The following is a 12,246-nucleotide window of genomic DNA, read 5'->3' on the forward strand; positions in this document are numbered from 1 at the left end:
CGTGCTGTCAGCGCTTTTTTTTTTTTTGTTTTACTTTAACTGCCTCTAAGCTGCGCCGCGGTTACTAGAACAACTTCTTTAATCATACTCAAGTATATTCTCCATCCGTCCTCACCCCCGCCAGAGCTCCGTCAGTCGCAGTGTGTGGAGACTTACTGTGGCAGGCCAGGGAGAGGAGCAGCAGCAGGGCCAGGGAGCTCTTCATGGTCGCTGAACGGCGGGGTCTCCCTACGATTTAAGAGTCCACAGGACGAGCCGGGGAGGAAGGTTCTGATCAGAGCGGCGGTTGGAGACAAAGGACAGGCTGGAGACGGGTGGATGTGTGTGTGTGTGCGTGGGGGGGGGGGGGGGGGGGGGGTTCTGCTAGAGGAGATGTTTGTCTGAGGGCATTACTTGGTCTTATCTCTGTAATCTCTATCAATGCTGCACAGCAAGCATCCTGCAGTAATAGACTTAATCAGGCGAGCTTTAACAGGACGACACAGCGACAGTGCACTGCGATGGACGTCTGGAAAATAATTTGATAGTAATTGCTTTGAGAATTGATAGATGGGTGCATTGCATTCTACCTTTGTTTGAGTGTTGACAGGTGCTCGGTGCACGATTTTAGATATTGATTGTCTCCGAACCCGCTCACTAATCCAGGTCATTATCTCCTCGGCCGACTATTAGGACATGTGTCATGGCACACATCATTAAGGGGCAGGGAGATCCTCACCCACGGCGTGTTCCGACAGTCTGAATGCCGTTACGAACCATACTTCAACCAGAAAAAGTAGATACGTGTATCCAAAAAGTTTCGAAAAATAAGTAAATAAAGATAAAAAATATTTATTGATATTTATTCAAGCCAACATATCCACAAGCACACTGTTAGTCCATGTTGTAAACACAGGTGTCAAGAAAGGTGTGCACTTTGCTATTGCTAATTTACAGATATTAAAAGAAGGAAAACATTGAAATACAAAACTGCCAAAGCAATACTTTCTGAAACAAACACAAACATGTGGGCGTTAACCGAGGTATTCTAACTTCAGAATGGCACAAAAAAGAAGAAACAACGGCAGATTTCCGTCGTCGGATTTCTAGACTCTCTTGAAGGAGTTTCCACATCGAACTGGAATCTCGAGGCGTTGAAAATAAAACAGGCAAAAGAAATGCATCGCAATGTCCATAATGCAACACCTTGAATACAATCATCACATCCTTTCACCATCCCCGAACACTTCTCTCACTCAACGCTTTTCACGGGCAACCTTCTGGCAAAGTGGTTGAACTCCACTTGGAGGCCAGACTCGTGTTCCCAGAGACAGTTTGGAGGTTGGGGGCCCCGATGGTCGCTGCCAGGGCCTGGATCCAAACAGAGCGCCCTCTCATTCCGTTTCCCGCTCTGCTCTTCGCTGCCTCGGCACAGCCGAGTGCGAAAGGTAAGTTCAGTCGCCAACACTAAAACTGTTTTTTAACAGGATTACTTGCGCCCTATCACTGGCAGGAGTAAAATGCAATAACGTGTTCAAACAACAAAACAAGGAATTACTTATACACGGTGAGTAGATATAGTTACTTAATCGAACTGTTTCAGTTTGTCTAGTCCTGTGCTGTGCTGTAACAAAATATGACAATTGATATTCTTTAAAATGGTCATTGGATGTGAACTGGAAGGCAACTTTTTCTTAACCCTGTGTCCAGAACAGCTGTTTAAAGGGTATTAGTCAATTTGATATACTTCTTTGTGGTTCTTGAATCCGTATTAAACCATTTGTCTTGGTGCAGAGAGAGCCCAAGCATCTGGTCCTGCAAGCTGTTTCAAACAAAACCTGGAACTAATGGAAGCTACTTTTTTGTCCTGCACGTGGCCCAGAGCTGGTCCAGTGCAGAATGTTGCCTTGGTCTGTGTGATCCGCCCCCGAGAAATTAATAACTGACATCCCCCCGGGCCTCAGATGTTAGAGGACGCCTTTTAAGATCCTTGACAACCCCTAAACCCGTCCGTCTAACCCGGTTCTATTGCAGCTCGAGCTCAACACCTCACCTATTCCTGCCATACTAGCTCAACGTCTTCCTTTTGAGAATAAAAGCCAAATTTACACAGCGGGGAAAATCCAGCAAAGTCAGAGCGGAGCATGGATTGTGACAGAAACCTCAAAGTTTCACCAGCACGCAATCCTACATTCAGCTTTGAGATAATTAGTTGCATTAAGTCTTACATCATCCCGCAGGAGGTGCTGCAATCTCAATATATTGATAAACTACTTGTTTACTGGAACGGTGCGCATGGAATGTAAGGGATAAACTGGCTATTGTGACTGGCTGAACAACATGACCAAAGCCAGAGGACCAGACCCCGACCGCACAGTCACCGCTCAACCAAAACTTAGTGTGTAGAGTTTGCTGGTCGGGGCCACAAGTAGTGCATTCCATGGGAGAATATACGGTACGTAGTAGGTTATTGAGCTGTAAATAAGCTATATTCAAGCTGCAGGACCGGGACATGGTATTAGGAAGGCTTCTTGGAACTGGGCATGCACGGGGGTACTGCCGCAGGACGGCGGTGGAAGCAGGTTCACAGGAGCTTCTCTCAGTCCACTTTCCCCATCTTGGCGATGAGCTCATCGCAGATCTTGGTGAGTTCCTCAATCTCCTGGTTCTGTGAGAGGCAGATGTAATCATTGAGCATGTGTTCAAATGTCTTTATTATCAGGGTATTTATTATTTAGGTCACGTTTAAGATACAGCCTATGACATCTGAGGCATTTTTGTGATCTAATTGTGTGATTTTAGTACCGGCAGGAAACATGATGACCCATCCCAGTTTTGTAATGTAGTTTTGCAAGGGTGACTCATATGACACAACCGAGCAGCCACAACATTAAAACCTGCCTAATATTGTGTAGCTCCCCCCCATGTGGCCAAAACAGCTCTGACCCGTCGAGGCATGGACTCCACAAGACCTCTGAAGGTGTCCTGTGGTATCTGGCACTAAGACGTTAGCAGCAGATCCCTGAAGTCCAGTAAGTTGCGAGGTGGAGCCTCCATGGTGGCGTGTTGTTGTTCCAGCACATCCTACAGATGTTCGATCGGATTGAGATTTAGGGAATTTGGAGACCAAGTCAGCACTTTGAACTCTTGTCATGTTCTCAAACCATCCCTGAACAATTAATGCAGTGTGGCAGGGCGCCACACTACCTATCCTGCTGAAAGGGGCCACTGCCATCAGGGAATACCGTTGCCATGAAGCCATGTACTTGGTCTGCAACGATGTTTAGGTTGGTGGTACGTGTAAAAGCAACCTCCAGATGAATGCCGGGACCCAAGGTTTCCCGGCAGACCATTGCCCAGAGCATCACACTGCCTCTGCCGCCTTGCCCTCTTCCCATAGTGCATACTGGTACCGTCGCTTCCCCAGGTAAATGACGCACACACGTGATTCATCAGACAACCTTCTTCCATTGCTGCATGGTCCAGTTCTGACGCTCACATGTCCATTGTAGGAGCTTTCGGTGGTGGACAGGGGTCAGCGTGGACACTCTGACCAGCCTGCAGCTACGCAGCCCCATACGCAGCAAGCTGTGATGCACTGTGGGTTCTGACACCTTTCTTTCATAGCAGCATGAACTTTTTCAGCAGTTTGTGCTACAGTAGCTCTTCTGTGGGATCGAACCTGATGTGCTGGACTTCACTCCCCATGCGCATCAATGAGCCCTGGCACCCATGACCCTGGCGCCGGTTCACAGGTTGTCCTTCCTTGGACCACTTTTGGTAAGTACTAACCACTGCATACCAGGACCCCACAAGACCTGCTGTTTTGGAGATGCTCTGACCCAGTCGTTTAGCCATCACATTTTGGCTTTTGCCAAAGTCGCTCAGATCATTACGCTTGAGCATTTTTCCTTTTTCCAACACATCAACGTCAACAACTGACTGGTCACTTGCTGCCTAATATATCCCACCTCAGTGGAACGACATGAGCAATGTGATTCACTTCACCTGTCCGTGGTTTTCATGTTGTGACTGATCGGTTTATAAGGAGAATGTTATACTCAAGTCATCAACAGAAAATACACCTTCCCCTGTTATATTTCACCTTCTGCTGCAGGGCTCTTTCCATCGACTCAATCCTCATCTGCTCCTTCCTCAGCATGGCCGTCAGAGCCATTCCCTCGGAACTGGATTTGGCGCGCACCTGGGCGATCTCGTCATTGGCCCTGAAAGACAGATCATGAGTGGAAGGGAGGAAATGAACAAAATAACATTATCCCAAAAAGTTAGCGGCAAATTAGGTTTTTCCTTTTCGGTTATTCCTTTAAACTTCCTACTTGTCGAGCTTCTCCTCGGCGTGGAGTTTCAGCGTCTGGTATCTCTGCTCCTCCTGCTTCACTCTGGCCAGGTACTCCTGGGCACATTTCTTTAGAACCTCCTCGTTCTGCGAGAGGAAACAAGCGGATGCTGCAGTGTTAGGGCCCCACACGGAGCCGAGGCGGTTGGGAAAGAATTAAAAAAAGGAAATAAAGCATTTCACAATGTAAGACTAGAAAACATCGTTTCTACTCATATCACAGTTACATACTATAACATCTAAGCACTTCCTTATTCAAACCGCCAAATAGATTCAAGGCAGTAAGCTTTGACCTTGATCTAAAGCTTGGGCCCCCAGACTCCCCTCATAATCCTACCTTCTTCAGCACCGGTATTTAATCAGCACTTGACAATAAATCCTTATCTGGGCGTGATACCGTACCTTCTTGAAGCCCTCCAACGTGCTCTTCATGTTTTCGTAGCGACGGAACATGTCGGAGAGAGAGCGCTCCACGGAGTTGAGGTCCGAAAGGGCCGCGTCCTTTTCCATCGTCACCGCCTGCAAAGACTTCTGGGAAGTCATGTTGCTGCGCTGTTCGTCCTCTGAGAAGAAAAACAAATACAGCACCAGAGCTTTTGTTGAAATGAGGTGGTTGTTTTGTTTTTGTTTTTGTTGTTGTTTTTTTTTAAACAGGCAAACACCGCAAATCATTTCACAAAAAAATAAAAAATAAATAAATAATACGTTATGACTTATTCACCAGATTGAACGTTTAAGTATGAAGTGTTTTGTCTGCTGTGCTGCCAATTCCGGAAGGTTTTAAGAATTTCAACGTACCTGAACTTGCTAAAATTGGTACCGTTGGAAGATACGTTTATTTTAAATGACTTATCGCATTTATTAATGAAATGATGGGGTGAGGAGATGTCTGACCTTTAAAAAAATGTATCCTATTGTCCCAGGTGGTTCTTTTTTTTTAATGTTCCCACACGGATTAATAATGAATCAATATTTGCATTTAATACACAATATAATATCTTAACAACTCACCAATCATTTGAGCAATTGTCTTCTCATATTCTGCAACAATTTTCCTGTAATAAGAAAGACAATTGAATACAAACCAACAACCTAACAAAGAGCCACATTTTCCCCATTCCTAAATCTGCTGTCAGGGACATTTTGGATATGAACCATAAATCCGCTGAACTTAAGGATTGGCCCAGGTGTGGTGCAGGAGCTAGGACTCCCTCTGGACTAGGAGTCATTCCATTAACACCAGAACCTTTTCTGCTGAGTTGTTCCTACTTTATCACACCGATTACTGATTACAATACCTATCCCCCCGATTTATTTATGTGTCAGTCTATCAGTAATCCAACCTTCAAGCTTGATACTGAACTTTCCAAAGTAATAGAATAAAACAAAAAACAAAAAGATTGTGAAAGATGTTTCCTCACCTCATTTCAATGACTTCCTGTCTGCTGTCTTCATACTTCCTCTTCCAGTCACTCGCTTCCACCTCCTTGGTGATCATCTGAAACCAAACACTGCATATAATTGACATTGTACATGTGTTCATTGATCGGACGCTTTTGTCCAAAGCGTTTTAACGCGAGAGGCTAGAAACAATCAAAGCGTACATCGACAGCAGCAGCAACCTCAAACTTCAGTGCATGAGCACCTGTTTCTAAATTCAACCACATATGAGTGCAGGATAGCTGGAAGGAATCAGAATTTAAAAAACCCAAAACTGTTTAGTCTTTTTTTTTTTTTTTCCCCCCCTCAAAAGGCCGGGATGCACTGTACCTCTTCCTTGATGAGGGCCAGAACGGCCAGTTTCTCGGCCTCGCTGATACAGATGGAGTCCAGGACTTGACTTCCTGTTTTCGGCGTCTCACTTCCCTCCAGCTTGTTGTTGTTCTTCCGCTTGCAGGGGTCCTCGTACTGGAGGCGATGGGAGGACGAAGTCAGACATGTCAGTCCCTCATCAACCACCTTCAATAATATTGTCCACAGAGATTCCGAGCTATTATGAATGATAATGAATGGTAGTTTGCATGTTCGTCATTGGTATTGAAAGTATAGCGTTCAAATATCACTTTATTTAAACACTAGATTAGTGGTTTGAGGGCAAAGGTTGGCAAACGTTAAGATTTTCTATCAGTGACTTCCATATACAAATGTGGGATTTAAGCAGCAGATTAGTGGGATTTGTAACTTGCTTGATCCCGCTAGATGGTTAAATCTCTTTGGAAAAACATTTCTACTTTTCTCCCCCACTTGAAGCGATCTGATTCTCCTGTTTTACATACTGTCTCACCTCCATTCTATCTTTTTACTTCCCCTTTCTCGTTATATATCCTTCGGAGTGTTTAACCTCTCATTTCGCCTTCTCCTCCGTTCTTCTCCTCCTTCTTCCCCTCCCCCCGCACTGTATCCTTCCTCTTGTCCTTCCCTGGATTACGACATGATCATATTCTAATCTGGAGTGATAATCCCAAATCCCTCTGACACCTGAGTAGAGAGACATGATGTCAGACAGAAAGAATGGGGAACGCGAAGGGAAAAAACTGTATTCTACTTTGTCATTTCATTTTTAGTACTTTACTTTTTAGTTACTTTTTAACTGATCTAAGTAACTAACATACTTTACGCTGTATGTTTATAAAGCCCAGCATACAACATATGTACAAAATATTGTGTCATATATTCTCTATAAATCTTGCCAAATAAAATACAGGTCGACAGATCACAATTTGGGTATTTAGGAGGACTTAATTTAATGATCAGGTCATTTTTTAACCACACGTGCTGTGGGCAAATTGACACAGAAAGTGGGTGATGTCAGACACGGAAACGTCCTGATGCAACATAGGTGACACCAGCAGCCGGAATTGAGTGGCAGCAGAGTTAACTACAGTGTAATGTAGCTGTGAGGTCATTCCAGTGAATGGCGAAATGTCTCTCTAGAAGGCGATCTGCTCCTTGTCCCCCAAGGTCACAAAAGAAACATTGAGAGCATAGAAGCTCAGCGCCATCTGGTGGACAAAAGTCTCCTTACTTCCATTTTCTTTCCTCAATTTTTAGATGTTTTTATTTGTATAATATACAAATAAAAATGAAATATGAATGTCTGTTCTGTAGAAATATCTAGACAACTGTCATGCACTTTAGCTATTCCTCTATCTACCTATTTATGTAATTCTTAATTCTCTTGTATTTTTTGGGATTACATTTGAGAGCACTTTGTTCAGCAGCAATTGGTTTGCTTAAATGATGTGCTTAAATAAGTATTGTGCAGTAAAATTATATTTTGCCAAATAAAAGCTAAACATATACAGGCAAAATGTATATAATATTTTATATTATATTTAGTATAAAATATTATATGTAATATTAAATGTAGCATCACATTAATGTGAAATCAATTAAATTAAATAAAAGTGACCCTACTAGACGATGGAATCATCACCACAGGGGAAAAATCTAGAAAAAGGACCCGTGTGTTTATGTAGAATTTGGAGACTGAGGATCTATAACTATAAAATGTTGGGCTTGGTTGGTGCATATGGTAGAGGACACTTATTATTAATTGCATTTCAGAGTGACTTACCATGGAGCAGCAGTCTGACTGCTCAAGTCTGGACACACTGCACTCTGGGCCTGCGAGAGATTCATTTCACACGTTAGGACTTTGGATAACAGTGTGTTAATACCAAGGGTGGCCACCAGGTGGCAGTACACGAGAGGACAAAACATCCAACGTGAACTCTCAGACGTCAAAACCCTATCTCCCTTTGAACAAGTAACATAACAGGAGACAACATACCAGTCACTGTTAAATAATCTCCATTTTAGAATAGTGGTGAGTGTTTAAAAAAAAAAAAGTATTCATAAAAAAATGAATACAAGTCTATATACACTTTTTTCCATTTAATAACATCCTTTAAACAACAAGAAGTTAATTTATACCGACGCCAGGAGACAGCCTCTGTTTCAGAGCTCTGCGGCGAAAACAGAAAGTCAGAAGCTGGGGATGTGTCACGCAGCCGCAAGGCACCGATGCTTCTGTGCGGTACGATCTGTCCGTTTATTTATTTTTAACGCTAACGCAGGAAAAGAGTAAACGCAAAAACCCTGTTACAGCCCGGCTGAACAATACGTGTGTTCAACCGTTTTTTTTTCCCAAACTGTTTGACGGAGCATCTATTGATGTGTTGGGCAAATAATTGCCTCCCTCTCTCTGTGTGCACGTGCGTGTGTGTGTGTGTGTGTGTGTGTGTGTGGTTGTGAAAGGGGGGGGGGTGTAAAACAAAGCTGACCTTCTTTCTGCCTGGCCTTGATTGACCATAGCCGATTTAATTTTGCCAGAGCGGGGGTTTGCGTCTAAAAAAACAATAAACCCTGACATCATCATCACGTGCAAAGATGAATCCCTCACCGCGAAGAAGCTTAACCAGCGGCCGAGCTTCCAACCGTCTAACCCCCCCCCCCCCCCCCCCGGATATCAAGACGTCACGAGCGTAATGTTAAATAGAAAACACTCTCAACCCCCCCCCCCGTTCCCTCACCGTTTGAATCCTTGTCCGGTTTGACGCCGGCGCCGCTCGCCAGCTTCTCCTCGTCGGTGGCGTGGCCGCCGGGGTCTGCACACGAGTCATTCTGTCACAAACACAAACACACACACACACACACACACACACACAACACGCGGCCATGTCAACGCACAACGATCCAATTGATCCAATAAGATCAAGCAAGATAAACGTGTCTGGCCACAGTCGGTGGGAATGACATCACAACAAACCATGATCGTCATCCACTCATTACCTGCTCACACGCGTCCTTTTGTGGCGGCTGGTTCTGCTTCAGTTTACAGGAGTTCCTGAAAAAAAAGAAAAAAAAAAAACAGAAACAGATGAAATAGAGGTCAATAGCGACATCAATGTCAACCCTGATCAGATCGAAGCTGTGTCTCTGTGTGTGTGTGAGCGTGTGCGTGTGCTTGTGGGCGTGCGCGCGCGCGTGTGTGTGTGTGTGCGTGTGTGTGAATGAGTGTGTGTGTTTGTGTGATTTGCGCATGCTGTGTAAGCAATGGGCACGCTGCTGCTGCTGCAGCTGCATTATAAAGACGAGAGGCCTCGACAGAAAGGACGGTCAGAAGCGAAAAGAAAAAGGAACCGTGACGAGGCCTCGCCGTTTGCTATGCTCTGGCAAAACAGCGGCGCAGCAGCTAATACATAAACGACGCACTCTCTTTCCTCCGCCTCTCCCATACTCTCACACGAATCTTTCCTCTTGAGGTCTGTGAGTGCACGTCAGGTTAGGTGCACGACAGCACAGCACCTCCACACACACACAGACACACACACACACACACACACACACACACACACACACACACACACGCTCTGTTCTGAAGTACTTACAACAGAACACAGAGGAAATGGACCTGCTCAGCATCCCTGATGCACATTACGTAGGGAAGGGGGGGACAAAGGAGATTAAGACACGTGAACACCAGGCAGCGGGATGGGGATATTATAGCTTAAAAACCTCTAAATATCATTGAAAACTTCTATAACAGAAAAGGACACACGAGCCACTTGGGTCGTTGAAGTGAGACACTTTTGATCAAATTCCACTTTCACATTCCCTCTCAGTGAAACACCCGCACGTAGGTGTTGTGGTCACAACTCTGCAATTATGAGGGGAAAAAAAAAAAAACCACAATCATTCAAACTTCCAACACACAATAAAAAAAAATAAAAAAATGAAAGTGAATAAAAAGAGGAGAGGAAATGATGAACCAATGGATGAAGAGTAGAGAATTTAATCTTTAATCAAAGTGGACGTCCACCTTTGCGCCAGGAGACCCGTGACGTTACTCACGTGATAATTGTGCTGTTCGTCTTGTTGGCCGTCTGCCTCACCGACCCCTCCTTCCCCTCCAGGTTGCAGCTCAGCTGTGCGTCCGCCGCGGGGAGGTCAAAGTTCATGTTGCCATTGAGCAAGTCTGCGTCTACGCCAAGGTCATGGCCCGGGTGCAGGTTGGAGTCGGGGCTGGAGTCGGAGGTCGCCGGGGCCTCGTCGTCCACCTCCGCCGGGTCGGGTCGGGTGAGGGCGGAGGCGAGGGAGAGGGTGGGCGGCCGGAGGGCCTGGGGCTGGGGCGGTTTGCCGGAGCTCAGGGTCAAGTTGAGGTTCTGGTCCAAGCCCAAGCTGCTGCTGTTGAGGGAGGAGCTGGTCAGGTTGTTGAGGGCCTCCACGCCCTGGCAACACACGCCCCGGTTGGAGTTGTCGTCCACGAACGGACGTGACGTCACCCGTCCGTTACTTTTAGGAAGCGCTGCGGAAAAGAGAGCACATCTCAGTACTTCTTAGTTCACTTCCCGGGTTCTAGCTGTTAGCCGCTAGCTAATGACTTGAGCCGTTGTTCGGGCATTCTGGTCATACACTTGTAGTTTTATGGCTTTCTTTTGGGACCTTGAAAACGGCCCTTCACATCCTGTGTCCTCGACACATCCCGCTAACAACCGGCGCCGGTTGAGTCATAAAGCTGCAAATACACAAGGACTCTGTAACTGGAAAATACACCCACACGCCAGATCCGAGGGGCAATGCACGACTGGCCATTATCAAACCAAAACAAACCTCTTTTGTTTTATCATTTAAAAATAAACTTTCTTCACTCCCTTCATTTCCTTTCCTTGTTTTTTATTTTTATTTTCTTTGTCTTTGTCAGCACGGGCGGTTTACTGCGTTTCTTCGGAGGGGGGCGTACTGCAGGGTTTTCAAGCAGTTTTCACACATTTCACACGGGCAAGGACAAACTGGTTTTTGTGACACACCTCATACAGGAAATTTAAATCATGCAGGCATCTGCCGAAGTTCACTCGCTATGTTAATGTCGTGACATAGTATAGAAGGACACACACGCGCGCGCACTCAAGCACGCACAGACGCACACACAACCACAAACGCAAGCACGCACACGCACACACACACACACACACAAACAGAAAACCCCCGAGGACAGGGAACTAGAGGAACCACACCCTCCAGATCTCGCAACGCCATGTGGCCTTAGCAACGAAAACAACATCAGGCAAAACTACAGTTTGACAACCTAACGTAAACTAGGAATGCTGGAGGGTGAGAGAGCGAGAGAGAGAGAGAGAGAGAGAAACAGGACTGATAAAAAAACTACCGTTCTAATTCTAAATGACTGTATATACACTGAATGAAACGGGGCGTCAATATGGACAGACACTGACAAAACCACTGATCCGTGCAGGACGGTATTCTATCGCCCTCTTCGCCTCGTCAATGTTTTATTAATGAGACTAATCCAGACACATCGGCTGCACGCGGCTGGAGTAGAACAGTTTGTCCAGAAGCAGAGCATTAATCAGAAAACCTCTTTGTTGTGAACTGTTCCACGTTTCACTTTCCCAAGCTTCACAGAATAACGCCAACAGCCTAAACCGTGACTGCCATTCACATACGACTATCATGACTTGTTGCGACACGTCGCGTCCTCATGTTGAGTTTGAAACTCAACTTTCCGGGGGGACTGCGGAGCTTTCGAGACACGAGCAAATAAATAAAAACATATTTTTCTCTGCAAAGTAGACTTGCTCCGGCTCATCCGTCGCCATGGCAACACGGAGACAGCCCGATCTTGTGACTGTGTGGGTGAAACCGGGACAAGGGGGGGGTGAGAGAGAGGGAGAACGAGAGGGGAGAAGCTCTCTGGCGGAGTCCGTTCTGGGGCTCACACGGCTGAGAACTCTATTTAAGCCGACGGGCTCCGGGGATCAGACGCGAGGCCCCCGCCGGTGGTGGAGTCTCACCTGCGTGTCCGGAGTTGTCCAGCTGCGTCAGCTTCTTCAGGACGCGCGGAGACTCCGCTTCTGGAGTCTCAAAATGACCCTCCGAGTCAGAAC

The 12,246-nt window shown here is 45.9% G+C and overlaps 1 protein-coding gene across 1 annotated transcript; it reads right to left on the reverse strand.

Moving 5' to 3' along the window:
- Positions 1-815: 815 nt before the first annotated feature.
- On the reverse strand, positions 816-12,241 carry LOC307247646 (transforming acidic coiled-coil-containing protein 1-like; the record flags this gene model as incomplete). The annotated part of the gene is made up of 12 exons (XM_080024683.1): positions 816-2,647; positions 4,085-4,205; positions 4,317-4,423; positions 4,739-4,899; positions 5,348-5,391; positions 5,758-5,834; positions 6,107-6,244; positions 7,914-7,963; positions 8,872-8,962; positions 9,131-9,185; positions 10,193-10,646; positions 12,154-12,241. Coding segments are annotated over 12 exons (1,455 nt in total), but the record flags the coding sequence as incomplete, so codon positions are not given.
- Positions 12,242-12,246: the final 5 nt, after the last annotated feature.

Source organism: Zeus faber, assembly GCF_960531495.2.
Source record: "Zeus faber genome assembly, contig: SCAFFOLD_168, whole genome shotgun sequence".
In the NCBI taxonomy this organism is placed as follows: domain Eukaryota; kingdom Metazoa; phylum Chordata; class Actinopteri; order Zeiformes; family Zeidae; genus Zeus; species Zeus faber.